This window comes from Xyrauchen texanus, chromosome 28 (genome assembly GCF_025860055.1).
Source record: "Xyrauchen texanus isolate HMW12.3.18 chromosome 28, RBS_HiC_50CHRs, whole genome shotgun sequence".
Classification (NCBI taxonomy): domain Eukaryota; kingdom Metazoa; phylum Chordata; class Actinopteri; order Cypriniformes; family Catostomidae; genus Xyrauchen; species Xyrauchen texanus.
Window position 1 is genome coordinate 6,016,124 of NC_068303.1, and position 18,291 is coordinate 6,034,414.

Below are 18,291 nucleotides of genomic sequence, written 5' to 3' on the forward strand. Positions count from 1 at the left end.
TTAGCATCTAACCAGATGTGCAAATAGCAATATATATATATTGTATATATATATATATATATATAGAATAAAGATTTTTTTAATGGAGATCAAAGTTATGAGGTAGAGAAGCAGAGACCAGCTCAATGCAAGTGTCCAAGAATACAGTACAAGGTGCCAATGAAGAAGTATAAACACTAAAGCTGCATTGTACAGAATGAGGTATAATATATGCAAATATATGGACAACCAGGAACTTGAAGCTAGTCACACGCTCCCCTTCGACTAAATGCAGTTGTGGGTGAAGAGAGAGTAGAGGATTGGACTCAACACACAGCCCTGTGGTACACCAGTGTTCAAAGTGAGGTTGGAGGAGATGTGGTTGCTGATCCTAACAGACTGTGGTCTTTTAGTGAGAAAATCCAAGGTCCAGTTGGAGCAGGAAGGGCTGATGCCAAGATCGGTGAGCTTGGAGATCAGCTTGGATGGGATATAGGACTCGTTTTACTGTGGATATAGATACTTGTCTACCCATTTCCTCCAGCATCTTCACAAGGTCATTTACTGTTGTTTTGGGATTGATTTGCACTTTTCGCACCAAACTATGTTTATCTCTAGGAGATAGAATGCGTCTCCTTCCTGAGCAGTATGATTGGAAATTGCTCCCAAGGATGAACCTTAGAATTTTATTCCAATTGGAGTAGGTAAAATGTTTTTTTAAAAAAGGTAAAAAAATTACAGGAACACAACATAAGGGTTAAGCAATATTAATAGTGATACTTATCTTTGTAAACACAAGCAAGCACGTAAAACAAATTTCTGTTTCTTTACAACAAACGTCTGTTTTATAAACAATTACTTCACAATGTGAGCAACAGAAACTAGCTCAAGGTCATATTTGGTTTGGGGGTGGAGTTGGGACAAGAGGCTGTCTACATTTACATTTATTCATTTGGCAGACCCTTTTATCCAAAGCGACTTACAAAATAGGAAAGCATAAGCGAATCATCTTAAGGAGACAGTGGTACAAAAAGTGCCATACTACAATGACTATTGGCTCACCTGGTCAAAAAGTAGTCGGAGTTGTCGCTCTGACTCTCCCACCCATTTGCTGAGGCAGTCAGCACCCTTGCGCATGAAAAAAGACACCTTCCTGTCCCCCTGACTGCACTCATTAGCCAAAGCCCGTGCAACTAGCGTCTTTCCTGTTCCTGGAGGCCCATAAAACAGGCATCCTCTGCAGAGAGGGAAAAACATGTTGAGGTTAAGATTTTACAAACCTCTGATCATGTACAGTGTTTTTAAAGGGGTCATATCTTATTTTTTATCTTTTTTATATTATAAATGTGGATGGTCATATGTTAAATGTAAAATGTTACAGTTTAGATTCAATTAATGCTATTTTTTAGAATAAAGGCCCGATATACTTCCGGAGAAGTTATTCTTCGTTCAGGGGTAAAAAATTATTTAGGGAAAATGTAAAAATGAGATCTCTACATTAAAACCTTAACTAACATGAAAATAAAATGTGTTATAAATGACTTTATGCCTCATTCCATATGTAGAATTTACACTAGATCAGTAAAAGATGCTTTTTTAACCACTTGATGATGATGTAAAGTTATATATATGTAATAGTAAATGCACAATTTGACATGTTTACGTTCTGAATTCATGACACTAACGCGCAAACACGCTATACGCAGCAATACTATGCACCGATTACAATCTGTTATTGTCATTTATGATGACACGGCCACTACTGCAAAGATTGGTGTGCTGTATAAATGAGGGCTAATGGGAAAAAATACAGACAACAGAATGATGATGGCATACCTTACTATGGGCAGATGTGTAAATGGCTTTCACTGCAGAAGGCACAAGAGTGAAGCAGCATATAAAACAATGGGCAATTAACAGTATTTGAGTAGATTTGATTCCTTTTGTAGGCTAAACAAAAACAAAAATACATGACATGTTCTTGAAAAATGTCTATGTGAAAAGTGTAACATGTTGACTGAATGCTTTGAACAGGAATTAGCTGTCAGCCTCTAGGTAGGCAACACCTACCGATGATACGGACCATGATATGACCTCTTTAAATACACAGTTTCATCAGGTTAGGTTAAGAAGAAATATATACCTCGGGGGCTGTATTTTAAACTTCTCGAACACTTCTGGATATATAAGAGGAAAGACAACCATCTCTTTCAAAGACTGGATATGATGGGTAAGACCTCCAACACATTCAAACTTCACCTGTATTGAAAGAGTCAAAAAGAAATCCTAACCCACAACATATGAAAGGAAAGATATCTTCTTTCTGTAAACTCACAATAAAGCATCACAAACCTGTGTAATACATAGCATGTAGATTAGTTAAATAGACCATAAGACTCACAGAAGTGTCCAGATTCATGGGATCCACATCCGCCAAACTGGCGCCCACTTTCACACGGTCCCTAAATACACCGCTGGCCAGATCTTCTGCCAGCAGGTTCATGGGTAGACACCTGTCACATATTAAAAATGAATTTGTGGTGCCAAGTCAAAAGATAACTCCGAACACGTTGGCCGCTTTAACCCTGTATTAAAAGGATAATTCGCTCAAAAGCATTGTTATTTTTTTTCAGTTTTTTGTTTGTCATAGATATAGTCTTTAGATGAAAATATCCTTTAAAATTATTCAATATTTCATTATCTCATATTCATTAGTTTTAGTCAGTTTTAGTTTAATTTAGTATAATTTTAGTCAACAAAAACAAAATCTTTTAGTTGATGATGATGTACAAAATGGACAAAAAAATGTGACAAACTGTAACAGACCAAACTTTAATCAAATATTCAAACATTTAGGGAAAACATGTATAAACATTTTCTAATTAAAACATTTATCAAACATATAACTATACATAGCCTAAAAAACTGAGCTCCTAAAATAATAATGAATAGACTGATGTATTAGCTACTTCTTAGAAGTTAGCCTTCTGGACTCTAGACGTACACATTTTCAGTGAAAGGGTATTACATTGTTTCCGTAAGAAACACGATACATGCAATGTATACACAACACAAGTTACGCAGCGCAAATTACGCATATTCTGACTAGCGCGTCGTTTAGTTCAAGCTCACCTGTTCATTCGCTTCACTATGCATATGCAAGTTGTTTTATTACATATATGTTGTGGATATAGGCTACTATAGTGATTAAAATCATGTATAAATAAGATACGTATGAAAGAGGTATTTACCCCATTTTGAAGCGGTTCATTTTATCCGTGTTCAACTCACACAGCTCAAGCAGAGAAATCCCTAATTATTAATGTGTTAGACGAATCTATATCTAATACCTTCTTCTATATACAGATTCTATAGATGTTTCTTCTTTTTATATCTTGCAGTATAATTTTTATCTAGTCATATTTTCGTCAATAGTAAGCTTTAATAAAATTGCTTAATTATCGTCATGATGCGCCTTTTTAGTCTCGACTTCGTTATCGTTGACGAAATCAAAAAAACAAAAGGAGATGCAGAATGTCAGCATGAGTCACAATTCACTTTCATTGTATTTAAAATACAAAACATCTCCATTTGTGTTCCAAACAAAGTAAAGTCAAACGGGTTTGCGATGACAGGTGAGATTTTACATTTTTGGGTGAATGTTCACCTCAAGCAATAGCTTATTCCTGAGAGCTGAAACTGAACAGCTTTTCTGTTTGGTGTTTTTAAGATCACCTGTTACGAGCTCGGCTCATGCTATTGCTTTTCCTCCTCTCAAAGCGCTCTTCATCAGATGATGATGTTGATTCACTACTGTGAATTGCATGTTTCTTAATTCTGGTGATTAAAAAGACAGAAAATAATCAAATAAAAACACTGACTTTCAGTAGTGCACAAAAGGAGAAATAGGAGATGAGAAGGTTAGATTTAATGATAAGACAGAATAAAGTGACCGTTTAAAAATAACTATAATTCACCTAATATGGCTTCTTCTTGCAGGAGATCTGTGTGTGTCAAAGAGGCTGCCCTTGCTTTGCTTCCTATTCACTGGCTCTGAAAAGACACAAATTAAAGATTAAAAATAGAAATTCCTAATTAAAAATACTCAATACATTGCAAGCACAACATGGCAACTTGCTGGTAGAATTCAAGTATGACTAAGTGATAACAGGATGCGGAGCAAAGTAACGACCTGACTGAGTTAGAACAAAAATCTCAGGTGAGTCAGAGTATGAATGAAAGTTAAGAACTGAACGAACGGTACAGAAAAAGCTCAGTCTGAGCGAGTATAGGAAACTCAGGTGACTAGGAGTATGAGTGCTCAGGTGTAATTGTGTCTGGAGTGAGTACCTATTGGTGGAGCTTCATATCGCTGCACAGTTTTACGCTGCCTGAGGTTATAAGGTCTGTCGTTCTCCTCTTCAGCTTCTTCTGCCTCGTCTCCATCATCATCATCATCTGCCTCCACATCTTCATCCTCCTCTCCCTCATCGTGAGACTCTTTAAAAGAAAAAGGAGATTGAAAAATAACCATTTAAAAACAAAGACAGATGTTAATGTAAAGACTCATCTTATAGAGAATGTAAACAAATGAAGAATGTTTTCTGCATTGTAAATCACAGAACAAATGTTATTTTAGAGAGACAGTTTAACAAAAAGTGAAAATTCATAATTTACCCATCATCATGTTGTTCCAAACCCATATGATTTTCTTTCTTTTTTGGAACACAAAAGGTGATGATAGGCAGAATGTTGGAGACTGAGAGTCTCAGTCACCATGAACTTTCATTGCATCTTTTTACTCATCCAATGAAAGTAAATGGAGACTGATGCTATCATTCTGAAAACATCTCTTTTTGTGTTCCACGGAAGAGAGAAAGTAATACAGGTCTGAAACAGCATGAAGGTGTGTAAACAGGGTTTCTGCAGGTTTTATGAAGCTAAATTTAAGACTTTAATACCTTTTTAAGATCAACTAAAGGAATTTAAGGAATAAACTCTAAATGTAAATGCCTAGGGAGCACAAGAACAGTCATATATACTGTATACAATTGTAACATTTCAAAGTTTAAAACCACAACTTAACAGATCTCCATTACTTTTTAATACATTTTACAAAAAGTAACACAATACAGCTTGAATATCTCTGCCCCTATCCACTATAATGTGGAAATAACTTTTACCTTCTGATCAGACCCACTGATATCATCTATATTCCTCTATGACACTGCTGTAATAAAATATAAGTTATCACCACCAAACATGTAAAAACAAGATTTTATACAAATACATTTGGTCATTAAATCTAGAAGCTAAAGGAGAATCATTGATTTTTTTTTCTTCTATTGTTAAGAACCTCCCTACGAATCTGAAATCTAAATCCCTTGTCCTAGATTAGCCAATTATATATACATTTACAGAAATGTACACTGTGCCACTCAGGTGAAATGATTGGCGAATGGCAAAAAGACATGCCAAGGTTGGAGTCAGCGCAGAAGTGTGTATTATCTTTTTAACTATAGGTGGTGCTCTCTCCAAACTGCTCAGGTACGTTCAGGACATGATGTCAATGATGCATTCCAAATGTATTATAAATCTGACAATGCATTCAAAAGATATTTAACGTTTTGGTAAAACCTGCCAGAGAGGAAGTAAAAATTATATATGGCTGATATGGGTAACCTTGAATCCTCATGACCCAAAGAATCCAAATCAAATCAAAATAAAATCACTTTATTGTCACACTACCGTGTACACAAGTGCAACAGTAGGTGAAATTCTTGTGTGCAGTTCCGAGCAACATAGCAGTCATGACAGTGACGAGACATATACCAATTACAATAAACAACATACTTACACAACACAATTTACATATCAAATGTACACATACTTACACAACACGATAATTATATACAATACACACAATATAGAATACAATATAGAATACACAATATGCAATACAATAAGTAAGGAGTATATGAAATATATATATATATATGAAGTAGTATATTGAGGAGAAGTGTGAGATTATAGCTGAATAAAGTGCAGTGCTAATTATTGATCCTGATAGATCAAGTGTTCAACAGTCTGATTGCTTGGGGGAAAAAGCTATCATGTAGTCGGCTGGTGCGGGTCCTGATGCTGCGATACCGCCTGCCTGATGGTAGCAGTGAGAACAGCCCATGACTCGGGTGACTGGAGTCTCTGATGATCCTCCGAGCTTTTTTCACACACCGCCTGGTATATATGTCCTGGAGGGAGGGAAGCTCACCTCCGATGATGTTCCTGGCAGTTCGCACCACCCTTTGCAGGGCTTTGCAGTTGTGCGCAGTGCTATTGCCATACCAGGCAGTGATGCAGCCAGTCAGGATGCTCTCTACAGTGCTGGTGTAGAACCGTGTGAGGATGTGTTGGTTCATTCCAAACTTCCTCAGCCGTCTCAGGAAGAAGAGGCGCTGGTGAGCCTTCTTCACAACGGCCTCAGTGTGGACGGACCATGTGAGTTCTTCAGTGATGTGGACACCGAGGAACTTGAAGCTGCTGACTCTCTCCACCGGTACTCCATTGATGGTGATGGGGCTGTGTTCTCCGTCTTTCTTCCTGAAGTCCACAACAAGCTCCTTGGTTTTACTGACGTTGAGGGAGAGGTTGTGCTCTTGACACCAGCGTGTCAGAGTGTGCACCTCCTCTCTGTAGGCTCTTTCATCATTGTCAGTGATCAGACCTACCACCGTCGTATCGTCAGCAAACTTAATGATGACATTGGAGCTATGTGTTGCCACACAGTCATGTGTGTACAGGGAATACAGGAGTGGGCTGAGAACACAGCCCTGTGGGGCTCCAGTGTTGAGGGTCAGTGATGACGAGGTGTTGCTGCCCATTCTAACCACCTGACGTCTGCCTGACAGGAAATCCAGGATCCAGCTGCACAGCGAGCTGTTTAAGCCCAGAGCCCGGAGTTTCTCATCAAGCTTGGAGGGCACTATGGTGTTGAATGCTGAGCTGTAGTCTACAAACAGCATTCCCACATGTGTTCCTTTTTTCCAGATGGGAGAGAGCAGTGTGTATTGTAGATGCAATGGCATCATCGGTGGAGCGGTTGTTGCGGTAGGCAAACTGCAATGGGTCCAAAGAGGGGGGCAGAACAGAGCAGATGTGATCTCTGATTAACCTCTCGAAGCATTTGCTGATGATGGGGGTCAGAGCAACAGGACGCCAGTCATTTAAGCAAGTGATTGTGGCTTGCTTTGGTACAGGCACAATGATTGATGTTTTAAAGCATGTGGGGACTACAGACAGGGAGAGGGACAGATTGAAAATGTCCGTAAAAACACCAGCCAGTTGATTCGCGCACGCTCTGATGACGCGGCCCGGAATGCCGTCCAGACATCAAACTTGTGATTTTAGGACATACGGTTCAAAAGATACAGGCAAAAACAGCAATTTCTTAACCCATAGGTGGCACTGTCACTAAATTTTGCATGTACCCTCAGATCATGGTCCTGATGAAGTTTTGTTTCAAAACAACAAACCATGATATAGCCTCACTTACTGTTTTATGTTGACCTCGTTAAATTTATGTTAACGTAAATTTTCAACAAAATCAAAAATCGAAATTTTGGTATTATTCTTTCTGTGCGGATCAGTCTAGAGATTATTTTGAGCCATTGTCTAGGAAAATCTAGCAAAATTTGAGGAATAGTAGCAAATAAACAATACATGTCATAATCCAAGATGGGGCCACTGTAATTGGATGAGTTTTAATTTAATTGGTCCATTTTTATCATCGTTAGGAGGAGCATAATTACATGCAAAAATAAATTCTATGAAAAATCGTTCAAAAGTAATGTGCAGAAGAAAAGTGCATTTTTTTAACTGGTGGTGGAGAGACCCCAAATTTGTTATGGGGCTATTCCTGTTCAGAAATTACTCTTAACTTTAAAATGACAAACACAACAAGAAAACAATCCTTCATGCAACATTTAATACCATGACCTTATTCATTTAAAACTTATTGCTCAGATTTAAGACGTTTTCAAGGCTTTAATTTGCGAAAGGGAAATTCAACTTTTTTCATACCTTCCGAAACCCTGGTAAACAATGATAGAATTTTAATTTTTTTGGGTGAAATATTCTATAAATCCACATACACTGTCAGCCAAAAGTTTGGAATAATGTACAGATTTTGCTATTTCGGAAGGTAATTGGTACTTTTCTTAACACAAACTTAAATTAGCCTTACCCAGAATGTTCTACAATTATTTCAAGACTATAATCAGATTTATTTGTCCAATGTGGATGTTCACTTTCAGAAAACTAGCTTTTGAACATTTTAAAACGTTTAAATATTTTAAATCTAACCCCTCTTTACATTGGATCACATTTGCTGAGCTTCTTCAGAAAATGTTAATTGCATTGTGATGCTAAAATTAATTTTAGATGACAATCAAGGTCAGTTTGTCTTTAAAAGTTGCTGGATAAATATGCAGGACATAATGCAGTTTTAATGGCAATGCTTTAGATTAGATGATTGCTCAAATTAGCCTATTAAATATCAGGAACGTATCATATGTAAAAACTGATATTATACCGCATACATTTTTCTTTAATAGCTGTGCACACAGCATTTACAAATCGATGGATATATTAAGACTGAAAGTTTCCCCCACTACTTGGTGCAGTTTGCCAGCTTGAACAGGGCCATGGCGATTCGCTTTCGGGTCAGAACCGGTGGCAACCTGCGATAGGTGCAACATCAGGACCAAATTTACAGTCCTATCAGAAGGGCAACTGCTTTCTTTTGATTGCAATTCCTCCTCTTCTGATTGCATTTATTTGTCAAATAAAAAATGACAGTAAGCTGGCTAATTTCAAATGAATTGTCTCAATACTCTCCCCATTTTACCAAAACTTTGAGGAAAAAAATTAGGGACATCTGGGAAGCAAAAGGTACACAATTAGCGATATACACACATATCTGTATGGAAATGGCTTAAGGGCAGATTTATTTAGCGATAAACCAAAACTTATGCAACAAAGTACAAAGTCATCGTGCACACCATTTTTATCGATAAAAGGTCATTTGAATGGAAAAAGGCAGAAGATAGCAAATTTCGCAAAATGTATTTTATGCATTTTCCCTTTGTCGATAACAAAATAGCATGATAAGTGGATGGAAACTAGGCTAATGCTGCACATGGAGGATTTTTTTATGAGAACCCTTTGAAGTAGTTTAAGAATTAATTATTAATGTCCTGACTATACATTGTGATCAGTTGAATGCCACTTTGGTGAATAAAAGTACCAATTTCATTCCATAAGGGCAAAATCTGTACATTATTCCAAACTTTTGGCCGCCAGTGTACCTTCAGTTCCTTCCTCCTCTTCAGGGTTCTTCGATTTGCCGAGGGCTTTGTGATGGTTCTGCATTCCAAATGTGTTCCTCCGCATCGATTTCCTCCTCTTCACGCGAGAGTACATGTCCATGTTTTCCTGCAGCAGAAAAATATTTACATCTGAATGATAAATGTGGAAGAATCAATGAAGCAATGAGTTCTGAATCATCAGTGGATTCACAGCCTACACAGAAGAGAGAGGCCACTGCAGAGTAATGCTAAATTTTAATAACTTAAATGTGGGCAATAATTTGCTTAATGGAATTGAAAACAAGACTGAATAGTCATTTTACTGTTTAATAATCAGTGTTAAAGGACATAAAAAGTCACCAGTTCTGTGTCCGTCCACATGCGGAGGCGCTCCACTTCCCGATTCTGACGAATGCTGCTGATGTTGTCCATCTCTTGAAGAACTGCTTCTGCCGTACTAACAACAGACAGATGATAAACTCACATTCAATAACAACAATAACAACACTTATGGATGCAGAAACACATTTAATAAACGTGTAAGGTATTTTGTGCAGGATTTATAACTTTAATGAACGTTAGTTTTCATTAGCATTAAGCGTCATTGCAATATACTGTACAACGCTTATCCAACAACTATACAACTGAAAATACATCCAAATAGTTATGAATGAGATAGTTGTGCCGTTATTATCCATTTAAGTTTTACATGGCTCATTAATATCCATGACACAACATAACACTTGCCAGCACCAGTCAGTTGCGTGCAGTTAAATGGGACACCTGTATGAAACGAAAGGGACCCCATCATATACGCGCATGTATTCACAGTGACGTCATCGTATAGCAGCCAATCAAAGGCTGTTCGAGAATGCGTACTCATACACAATAGAGAAGCAGACGACACGACACCATACCTCTTCTAGTGGAAAGTCTTTTACTCTGACAACTTCTTTGGCAAAGGTAGTAGAAATACAGGGCTCCAGACTGTGACTAAATGGCCAAATCTTGCAATCATTTCTCCAACTGGTGAGACTTGGTTTTTTTAGAGGTCACACCGATGCGACTACAGAGTTTGCCAACTCTCATTGATTACGCATGACACGTCCGTTTCCGTTTCGTATGAGAAAAACGGAATGTAACAGCACTAGCCACTACCTGGATCAATTATCAGCCGGCTCAATGAACAGAGCAGCGCGAGCGCAGAGCAGTCTCACCCACGCAGCGCAAATCATTATAAACACCGCTGCGAACAAACTTCAACTTCTAGTCAAAATCAATGCTATACTGCCTAATGTGCATTTCAGTGACAAAATACTATAAAATATATAATACTGTCACCATTTTTATTCGTTTCTATCATAATTATCATTTTATTCTTTTTAAATTAACATTAAAAAAATATTATTTTTCCACTGTTGCTACCAAATCATGTCCCACCATTTGTAGAACTCTCATATGTTAGTCTGGAGCCCTGTTGTGAGATGTATGTTCTGTTTAGATAGGTTTATATTTTCCACTGGTGTTTATGTTTAACAAAAACAGTGAATGTGATTTTCTGAGTGCTTCAAGTGTCAAAAGCTCTCAATGTATAATAAACACACATGACAAGGTGAACATGAATAACTAATCTAAGGTCATTTTAAGCGATTACCCCACCAATGTGCGTAAAAACTAGTGGATGCACGTACAGCAGCACTGCTGCTGAAAAGAAATCCTAGGAGAAACACTGGAATGTCATGAGAGTTGATTTATTATATTTGAGAGTTGATGCTCTGTTAAGAACCAATATAATGTCTGTTATTGGCAAATGGAAGTTTAAAGTGTCATTATATTTTAGTTTAATAGATGATCATAAAGGTGATCAGTCAAGACTGATGTCGTTTTGTGCTGCCTGTAAGTTAACTTAAAAAAATTACTAAAAGGTTCATTAGAAAAGGCTTCCTTTGTGTAGTAGCCTAATTCTTTAACAGTTACACGCAACAGTCTTTCAAAAACTAACTTACATTTTTGACTGTGCCCCTACAATTTTTAACTTAAGCCAAGCATACACTACATGATTTGCAGTCGGCATCCACAGTCCGGTTTTCAGCACTTCAGGACTGTAGTGTATCAACTACAGGACCATTTGTCCCCAACTGAGACCATGTGTACACTTGGTATTGAGATGAGTTTTGGGTGATCCAATCACAAATGTGAAGACATCACTGTTACACCTGGTCGTCTCTTTTGACCATTTGTGTTTGGATTTCGAGAAGTCTCTGATTTAATGAGGACACACATCACTCACTATGTCTGTGTTTTACTGAATGATAATAAAGCACAAAAAAGTAAAAGATGAGAAAGTGCTAAACACCAGAGAAAATGTTCTCTTAATTATGAATATTAATATTACATTTACATTTATGCATTTGGCAGACGCTTTTATCCAAAGCGACTTACAGAGCACTTATTACAGGGACAATCCCCCCGGAGCAACCTGGAGTTAAGTGCCTTGCTCAAGGACACAATGGTGGTGGCTGTGGGGATCGAACCTGCAACCTTCTGATTAACAGTTTAGTGCTTTAGCCCACTACACCACCACCACTCCATATTAATAATTGAGCATCTAATGTGCATGCTGCTCATTTCTGTATCCCTATTGTCAATTTTCATGCATTTGCTTTTTTTAATTTAAAAACCGGTCAATTAATTTCCCCTTAACATTGTCCCATTTCAAATGGATCGCCAAATATTCATCTTAAAATAAAGATAACGAAATTCATTCACAAACACGTGCAGTTTATTCTTGTAAAAATCATGAAAGAACAACTCTCGCCCATTTTAACGCTTTATTGGCACAATTAGCAAAGGAAAATGTACAAAAACTGCTGAAAATAATATAGACAGCTTCACTGTGCATGATTTTTTAACTAAAAAATGTTTTTTGTCTCCTGCTACCCAAATCTTAAGCTCCTCTTTTAACAAAGAACGGCTCGTGCCCATTTTGTTATTTGCGAAAGGAAACATTTAGGAAAAACATTTAGTTGAAAATAATAAAGATGTGAGGGTAGGAAGATGTGGGTGAAGTTTAATTTTATTTTCTAATTATTTTTTGTCTTCTGCTTCCAAATGCCTTGCCCTCCTCTTGCACTGATTTGGGTCATTGTCATCTCTCGCTCGTCAGAAGACGACAAACATGATGACAAAACGTCTATATATTAAGCAGCTTTGAAAACTAGTGCAGATTCTGGGACTCGTCTCGGCATGTTGCAGGAGTGCGCACACAACAAGACATTTCATCATGAGATCCGAAACAGTCCGCAATCAAAACATCAAAGGAGACAGGCTTGAGTCATGTAGTGTACACTAGGCATTAGGGGCACGAGCGCTCCAAAACAAAAATGTTAGCATAGAGCCCTGTACTTGGTCTAAAATGTTTGACAACCACTGCAATAACAGAAATGCCAAGTTATTGAGCACTCAAAATTATGAAAAAGTGAAAGTTGTTAGAGTTTACTGTCCAAATAAGATTGCATATACAAGGAATTTGTCTTTGTAAATTGTACCGATAGACTGATATATTGAGTAGGCTGATAAATACGCCAATATTTGTCAATTTTGAGATCATTAGCATTGGGCAATAACAATGTCAGCTTGGCTGATTAACAACAGTCTTACCTTCCCGTTGTGCAAGTTTTAAGTTTTCAGATGTTTTTCAGGGAATTTTGATTAAATCAATATTGTGTAAAATAAGCATTTAATTTCACCTATTTCGTGTATATTTTATTACAGTCAATAACTTGTACAATGCAAGTATTAACATTATATCGGCCATTGGACACCCTGCTCTCTAGATATCAAAATTGGCCCGAGGCTATTGAAAAATCCCTATTGGCCAACCAGTAGTGAATTTCTCCCAACATTAAACATCAAAATATAGCATACAGTACAATTTAATACACACAAAAAAAGCAGATCAGCCGATTGAAAAACAGAATGTGCCTTCATCAAGTCCAAACCCAGCAGGTCTCCTCCCTCCAATACACTTCCACCATCTGTCTTTGACTACAAGCAACATGTTACCTCACATGAGAAACCAGGCTAAGACACTATCTTTGAAAATTATTTGATTAAAAATGCCCTTTTTAGATATATTTTGCAATTATCTGAATACAGTACAATTTCCACTGATGATTTTAATTGTAATTACTGATTATTTTGCTGCTGTATGAGCCAGTAGATTAGTTTACAATACAGATAGTGCATATGCGGCAATCTCATAAGAATCTGACTAGATTATCCAAAAATAGGCAGTACAATAATGTTATTTAATATATTAACCAGTTTATGTTGATTTTTTTTAAAAGTACTACATAGTAATATATATCATTATTGTGATATAAAATATAGAAGATACATATACGATTTTGGTGATATCACCCAGCCTTAACATAAACTACCTCATGAGCTGAGTGCTCCTTTTCGCACGCAACCCAAACAATGGCTCTCACCTCTATTAAAAGCATGCAGTAAGCCAACTTTGAGTTTTTAACTCCTCTTACTGACCCCATTCACATGCACTTAAGAAAACACTCTTTTCCAGAGTTTTTGCATTGAGAAATGCCATGTAAATGAAAATTGCATTTTCCTATGGGATTAAGAGAAAGCGGTTTAACACACCCAGGTTTCTCCCAGAGAATATGGCTTAGGAGGCGATGTAAATGCATAAGTGACATTCTTACAAGTTTGTAAAGGATGCACTTATGCAAGAAAAAGATCAGATATGAGCCATCCATCATATCAACAAGTCAACACAGTGGGAAGTATTCAACATTTCTTGGAGTGCATTGGGAAAAGCACATACACTATAAAATATACCCATTTATACAAACCAATTTAAAATATTGACTACTGCGCAAGTACATTGGGGGAATCCCTGAGTTTTATGTAAGAGGGAAACCCCACTATTGCAGCACAATTCCGTTGCGGGTCATTATGGAAAGTTAAGGAAACAAACACAGCAACAACTGGTATAAATGGAAATAAAGCGAAGCAAAACAGCAAAGTATTTTTCGCTTATTTACAAAAGAGTCGTGGGTAAATTACGTTGTTGTGGAGAAAGCTGCTTTCTGACCGAGCCACATGTATATAGGAGTAAAGAAAAGATGATGACACAGTGCATGTTAATGCATATGTCAATTTCGTGTTTTAAGCAGCTTTCTAGCAATAAACAGCTTTCTGGTGTCCATATAAATGAGGTCACTGTTATTCAAACAGCTCTTAAATACAGAATATTGTTTTGTTTTAGCTCTCATTGAGCTAACATTTTCTTTGGACCTTTTCTCCAACAGTAAACTGTGTTGGCCCCATCATCAATCTAACTAATTATACATTGAGCATTCAAAACTATGAGGGAATTATAACTTACACACACAATGTTGAAACAGCACAACACTTTGAAATTATGAGCAAGTGGAATTATGGCAAACAGTTCAAGTTGGTTTGTAGTCGAGAAACAGAGAAAGTACACCCAAAGCGACTTGCTTTGGGACTGCAAGCCTCAGTCACCATTAACTTTCATTGTATTGAAAAAAAGATGCAAAGAAAGCAAAGTGGTGACAGAGGCTAACATTTTGCCTGACACCTCTTTTTGTGTAAGATACAGGGTTGGTACAACATGTGGGTGAGAAAATTATGACAGAATTGATCAACCTAAGAATTAGACTACCACCACCCTTCTTGTAGCAGAGAGTAACTACTAGAAGACCAGAAGAGTTTTACCTGTTGACAAGCTGGTCGAAAAGTAAACTCTGATTGAGGTGTTCAAATTGGCTCTTCCTGATGCGACGGCTTCTTTTGAGCTCAACATGACCGTTCATGTGACCGTGGTCCCCAACTGATGTAGTATCACCCTGCAGGTTCAATCGGCCTACAGGTTTAAAGTAAAAAATCATGATCTGATGATCATAAGGAGTGACAAGTTGAGTTTTCAGATGACTAATTGAAATGAATGTTGAGCAGTCAAACAGCTACCGGTACATTTCACAAATTACTTTAACCCTTACACTGAATATAAAAAAAAAACGTTTACCAGTTTATCTAAATTAATAGACTTACGGTGTCCATTCTGCAAGGCACCAGTTGACAACCTGGAAGACAGTGAAAATCTATGAATAAAAATGTATAAACAGTAAGATCGCATTTCCACTTTAGGCAAATAAATACATTTAAAAGGTCTTTATTATTTATTACCACCTTATCTTTAAAACTAACACATTTTAATTGTCACAGAAGTTGGAGCAAACCGATATTGTCCAAACACAATATCAAGCATAACAAAATGTTTGAATTAGGGGTGGGAAACTTTAATCTTTACAATTTATTTTCCCCACACCAAATTAGAAAATTAATTGACCTCACCTTGTACAGTGTCTGGGCATGTTCCATGGGCCTCTCTGGCCTTTACTTTTGGGGCTTGGGGAAGTATCGGTTGAACTCGGGGGCGTCTGTCTGCGTGTCCGCTTTGGCGGTGGGGACAAATGAGGGCTACTGCTGTTAACATCACTATTGGTCTCCTTCTGAAACAGACCGAAGTCCACAGGATATGAATACGTTGCATAAGCATGTCGATTACAAAAAGAGACAAAATAAATTTCATGAAAGCATGTCCACTTGCCTTGAGTCCTCTAAAAGCACTTGACAGTTAAAATTCCTGTAGCTCAACTGGCAGAGCATGATGCTAGCAACACCAAGATCATGGGTTCGATTCCCAGAGAACACACATACTGGTAAAATATATAGACCATTTCAAGGGATATTCGTCGGTTTAATTAAATGACACCACTGTCCCTTGAACATTTCCAGCTAGCTTTCAAACTCATTCAAAACAACAGCAGGAGGCGCTTAATTCATATTGACTTTAACACGATAAACAGTAATTAACGTAAATACGATTGTAATAGAATGTCATTACTAAAATATAGAACAAGATTTCCCTGGATGCCTGGGACTAACGGACATTAAAGTGTTTAGACTTCTGAAAAAGCGACTACACATGTACGCATGAACCGCGCTGCAGCGAAGCGAGATGGATACATGCAGTACTAACAACTGTAGCACATGTCTAATCTCTGGTAGGTAAGCCACGCCAGCTTCCAAGGCTATTTTCATGGCAAAAAACAAGGTAAAATATATTAAAGGTAGAATCATTTTTTTTAAATTACAGTATATAAGGTTTTAAAAATGTATTTTTGATAAGAACTCAAAAACAGATTCAGTGTTGACTTTGTTTAAAATCTCTTCAAAAGTGTTTGCAGAGTAAAATAATTTAATAAAAGAAATCAATCCAGCGCAATCCACTAAAATAGGTTTAAAAGATAGTGGATTCTGGCATGGGGTGCATAATGGTGGATCTTTGTCTGACATTAAGGACATATGTGTGAGTCTGGAATGTCCTATTCGGCAACAGGTGTAAATGATCTGATCCCAGCGATTACTGAAATTGAAGATGCGCCTTTTGCCCACTACAGGGTTGATTTCATGCAATTTGTTTGTAATGCATTGATTCTATTCAGTTTGCCATTTGTTGATGAAAACTATAGTCAGTTGGATAGGTAGAGTTAAGCAGGCTTTAAAAGTGACTAAAGATCGCTCACATTATAAAGAATGAAGCTGTGCAAGTAATTTACATTTACAGATTTTAACAGACACTTAACTAAAGCATCTTACAAATGAGGAACAAGTGAACAATATCTGCAGTATCGCCAAGTGTAGTATAGAAGCTACCGCAGAAGAGACAAACATGGAAAGTGTTTTTAATCATTAAAAAGAAAACCCTTACCTTGTCTACAAGTCACGTGCTTACAGCGTGTTAACAGCTTCATTTTTTATAACAGGAGTGATCCAATATTCCCGAACTTTCCGCTGAGGAAATAACTGTGAGCATCTACACTTCGATACATTTTGATCGCCTCTCTCACGTTGATGCACTCAGTATGAACAACAAGACTGGATCAAAGTCACTTCAGGTAAAGGTTTGATGTTCTTTGAGAATATTTATATAGAGTCTTATTTAAACCAAGGATCTGGTAATGACACCATTTATCTGATTATTATCAGTTTTTGTGAATATCTTGTTTGACGCTAAAGGAAATGCTTCAGGGCCAGACATGCGCAGTACCATTCTAACTCCTTTGTTATTATTTACATCCTCGAAATGGTCTATACATTGAATGTAGGGATGTGCTTCGGCAGCAGACTAATCGACTAGTGTTCCAACAAATGACTTGTCGATTAGTGGGGTCAAACACTACCATAATATTTATAATGGGAGACACAATTCCCAAATTAATCGAGAGCATTTTTGTGATAATAGCTTGCTGTGCTTAAAAGTAAAACCATCTGCAAGTTTTGTCTCTTCAATGCGTTGTGTCCATTTACTCACTGCTGCTGTTACAGCCATCAAAGCGCACTTGCTGTTAGAAAGGTTACACTGCTCGATGTCGTGAACAAGATGTGTACATGCATCATTATCTTGCAGTTCTGCGCTTTTGAATGCGCAGCAAGCCCAGTGACTCCCATGCTCTCTGTTTATATTGAAGTGCGTAATTCTGCGATTAGGATGTGCATTAGCAGTTTTGTGCTGTTCTTTATTAGAGTCTTTCTTATTACTTTCATAATTTGATAGTTTTGTGCTATAAGATGTAGTTATATATCCTTTTATTTGTTGAGTATCTGTTAGTTACCAAGTAGAAGTGCTGCGCTTAGCTTCCGTATATCCCTATGAAACGCATCTGATCGGGGTCACGTGAACGTAATGGAGCCTAATTATACATTATTATTCTTAACACCGACTAGTCGTTCAAACAACTGACCAACTAGTCAATAATGAAAAATGATAGTTTTGCACATCCCTAATGAAATACAGTGTAAAACTTGCCTTGGATAAAAGTGGCCGCGAAATGTA

At 37.3% G+C, this 18,291-nt stretch overlaps 1 protein-coding gene across 4 annotated transcripts in view; it reads right to left on the reverse strand.

Moving 5' to 3' along the window:
- LOC127622318 (ATPase family AAA domain-containing protein 2-like) overlaps positions 1-18,291 on the reverse strand; it is a 129,058-nt gene that overhangs the window by 106,529 nt on the left and 4,238 nt on the right. For 2 of the 4 annotated variants that reach the window (XM_052096389.1, XM_052096387.1), the window contains exons 2-12: positions 15,747-15,904; positions 15,444-15,475; positions 15,108-15,255; positions 9,705-9,801; positions 9,345-9,471; positions 4,330-4,479; positions 3,957-4,032; positions 3,715-3,816; positions 2,381-2,492; positions 2,123-2,238; positions 1,042-1,216 (exon numbers count right to left, since the gene is read on the reverse strand). In XM_052096389.1, coding sequence (XP_051952349.1) covers positions 1,042-1,216; positions 2,123-2,238; positions 2,381-2,492; positions 3,715-3,816; positions 3,957-4,032; positions 4,330-4,479; positions 9,345-9,471; positions 9,705-9,801; positions 15,108-15,255; positions 15,444-15,475; positions 15,747-15,904 — 1,293 coding nt within the window. Of the gene's footprint in view, positions 1-1,041; positions 1,217-2,122; positions 2,239-2,380; positions 2,493-3,714; positions 3,817-3,956; positions 4,033-4,329; positions 4,480-9,344; positions 9,472-9,704; positions 9,802-15,107; positions 15,256-15,443; positions 15,494-15,746; positions 15,905-18,291 lie in introns of all 4 variants that reach the window. The other 2 variants (XM_052096388.1, XM_052096386.1) reach the window with 1 other exon arrangement.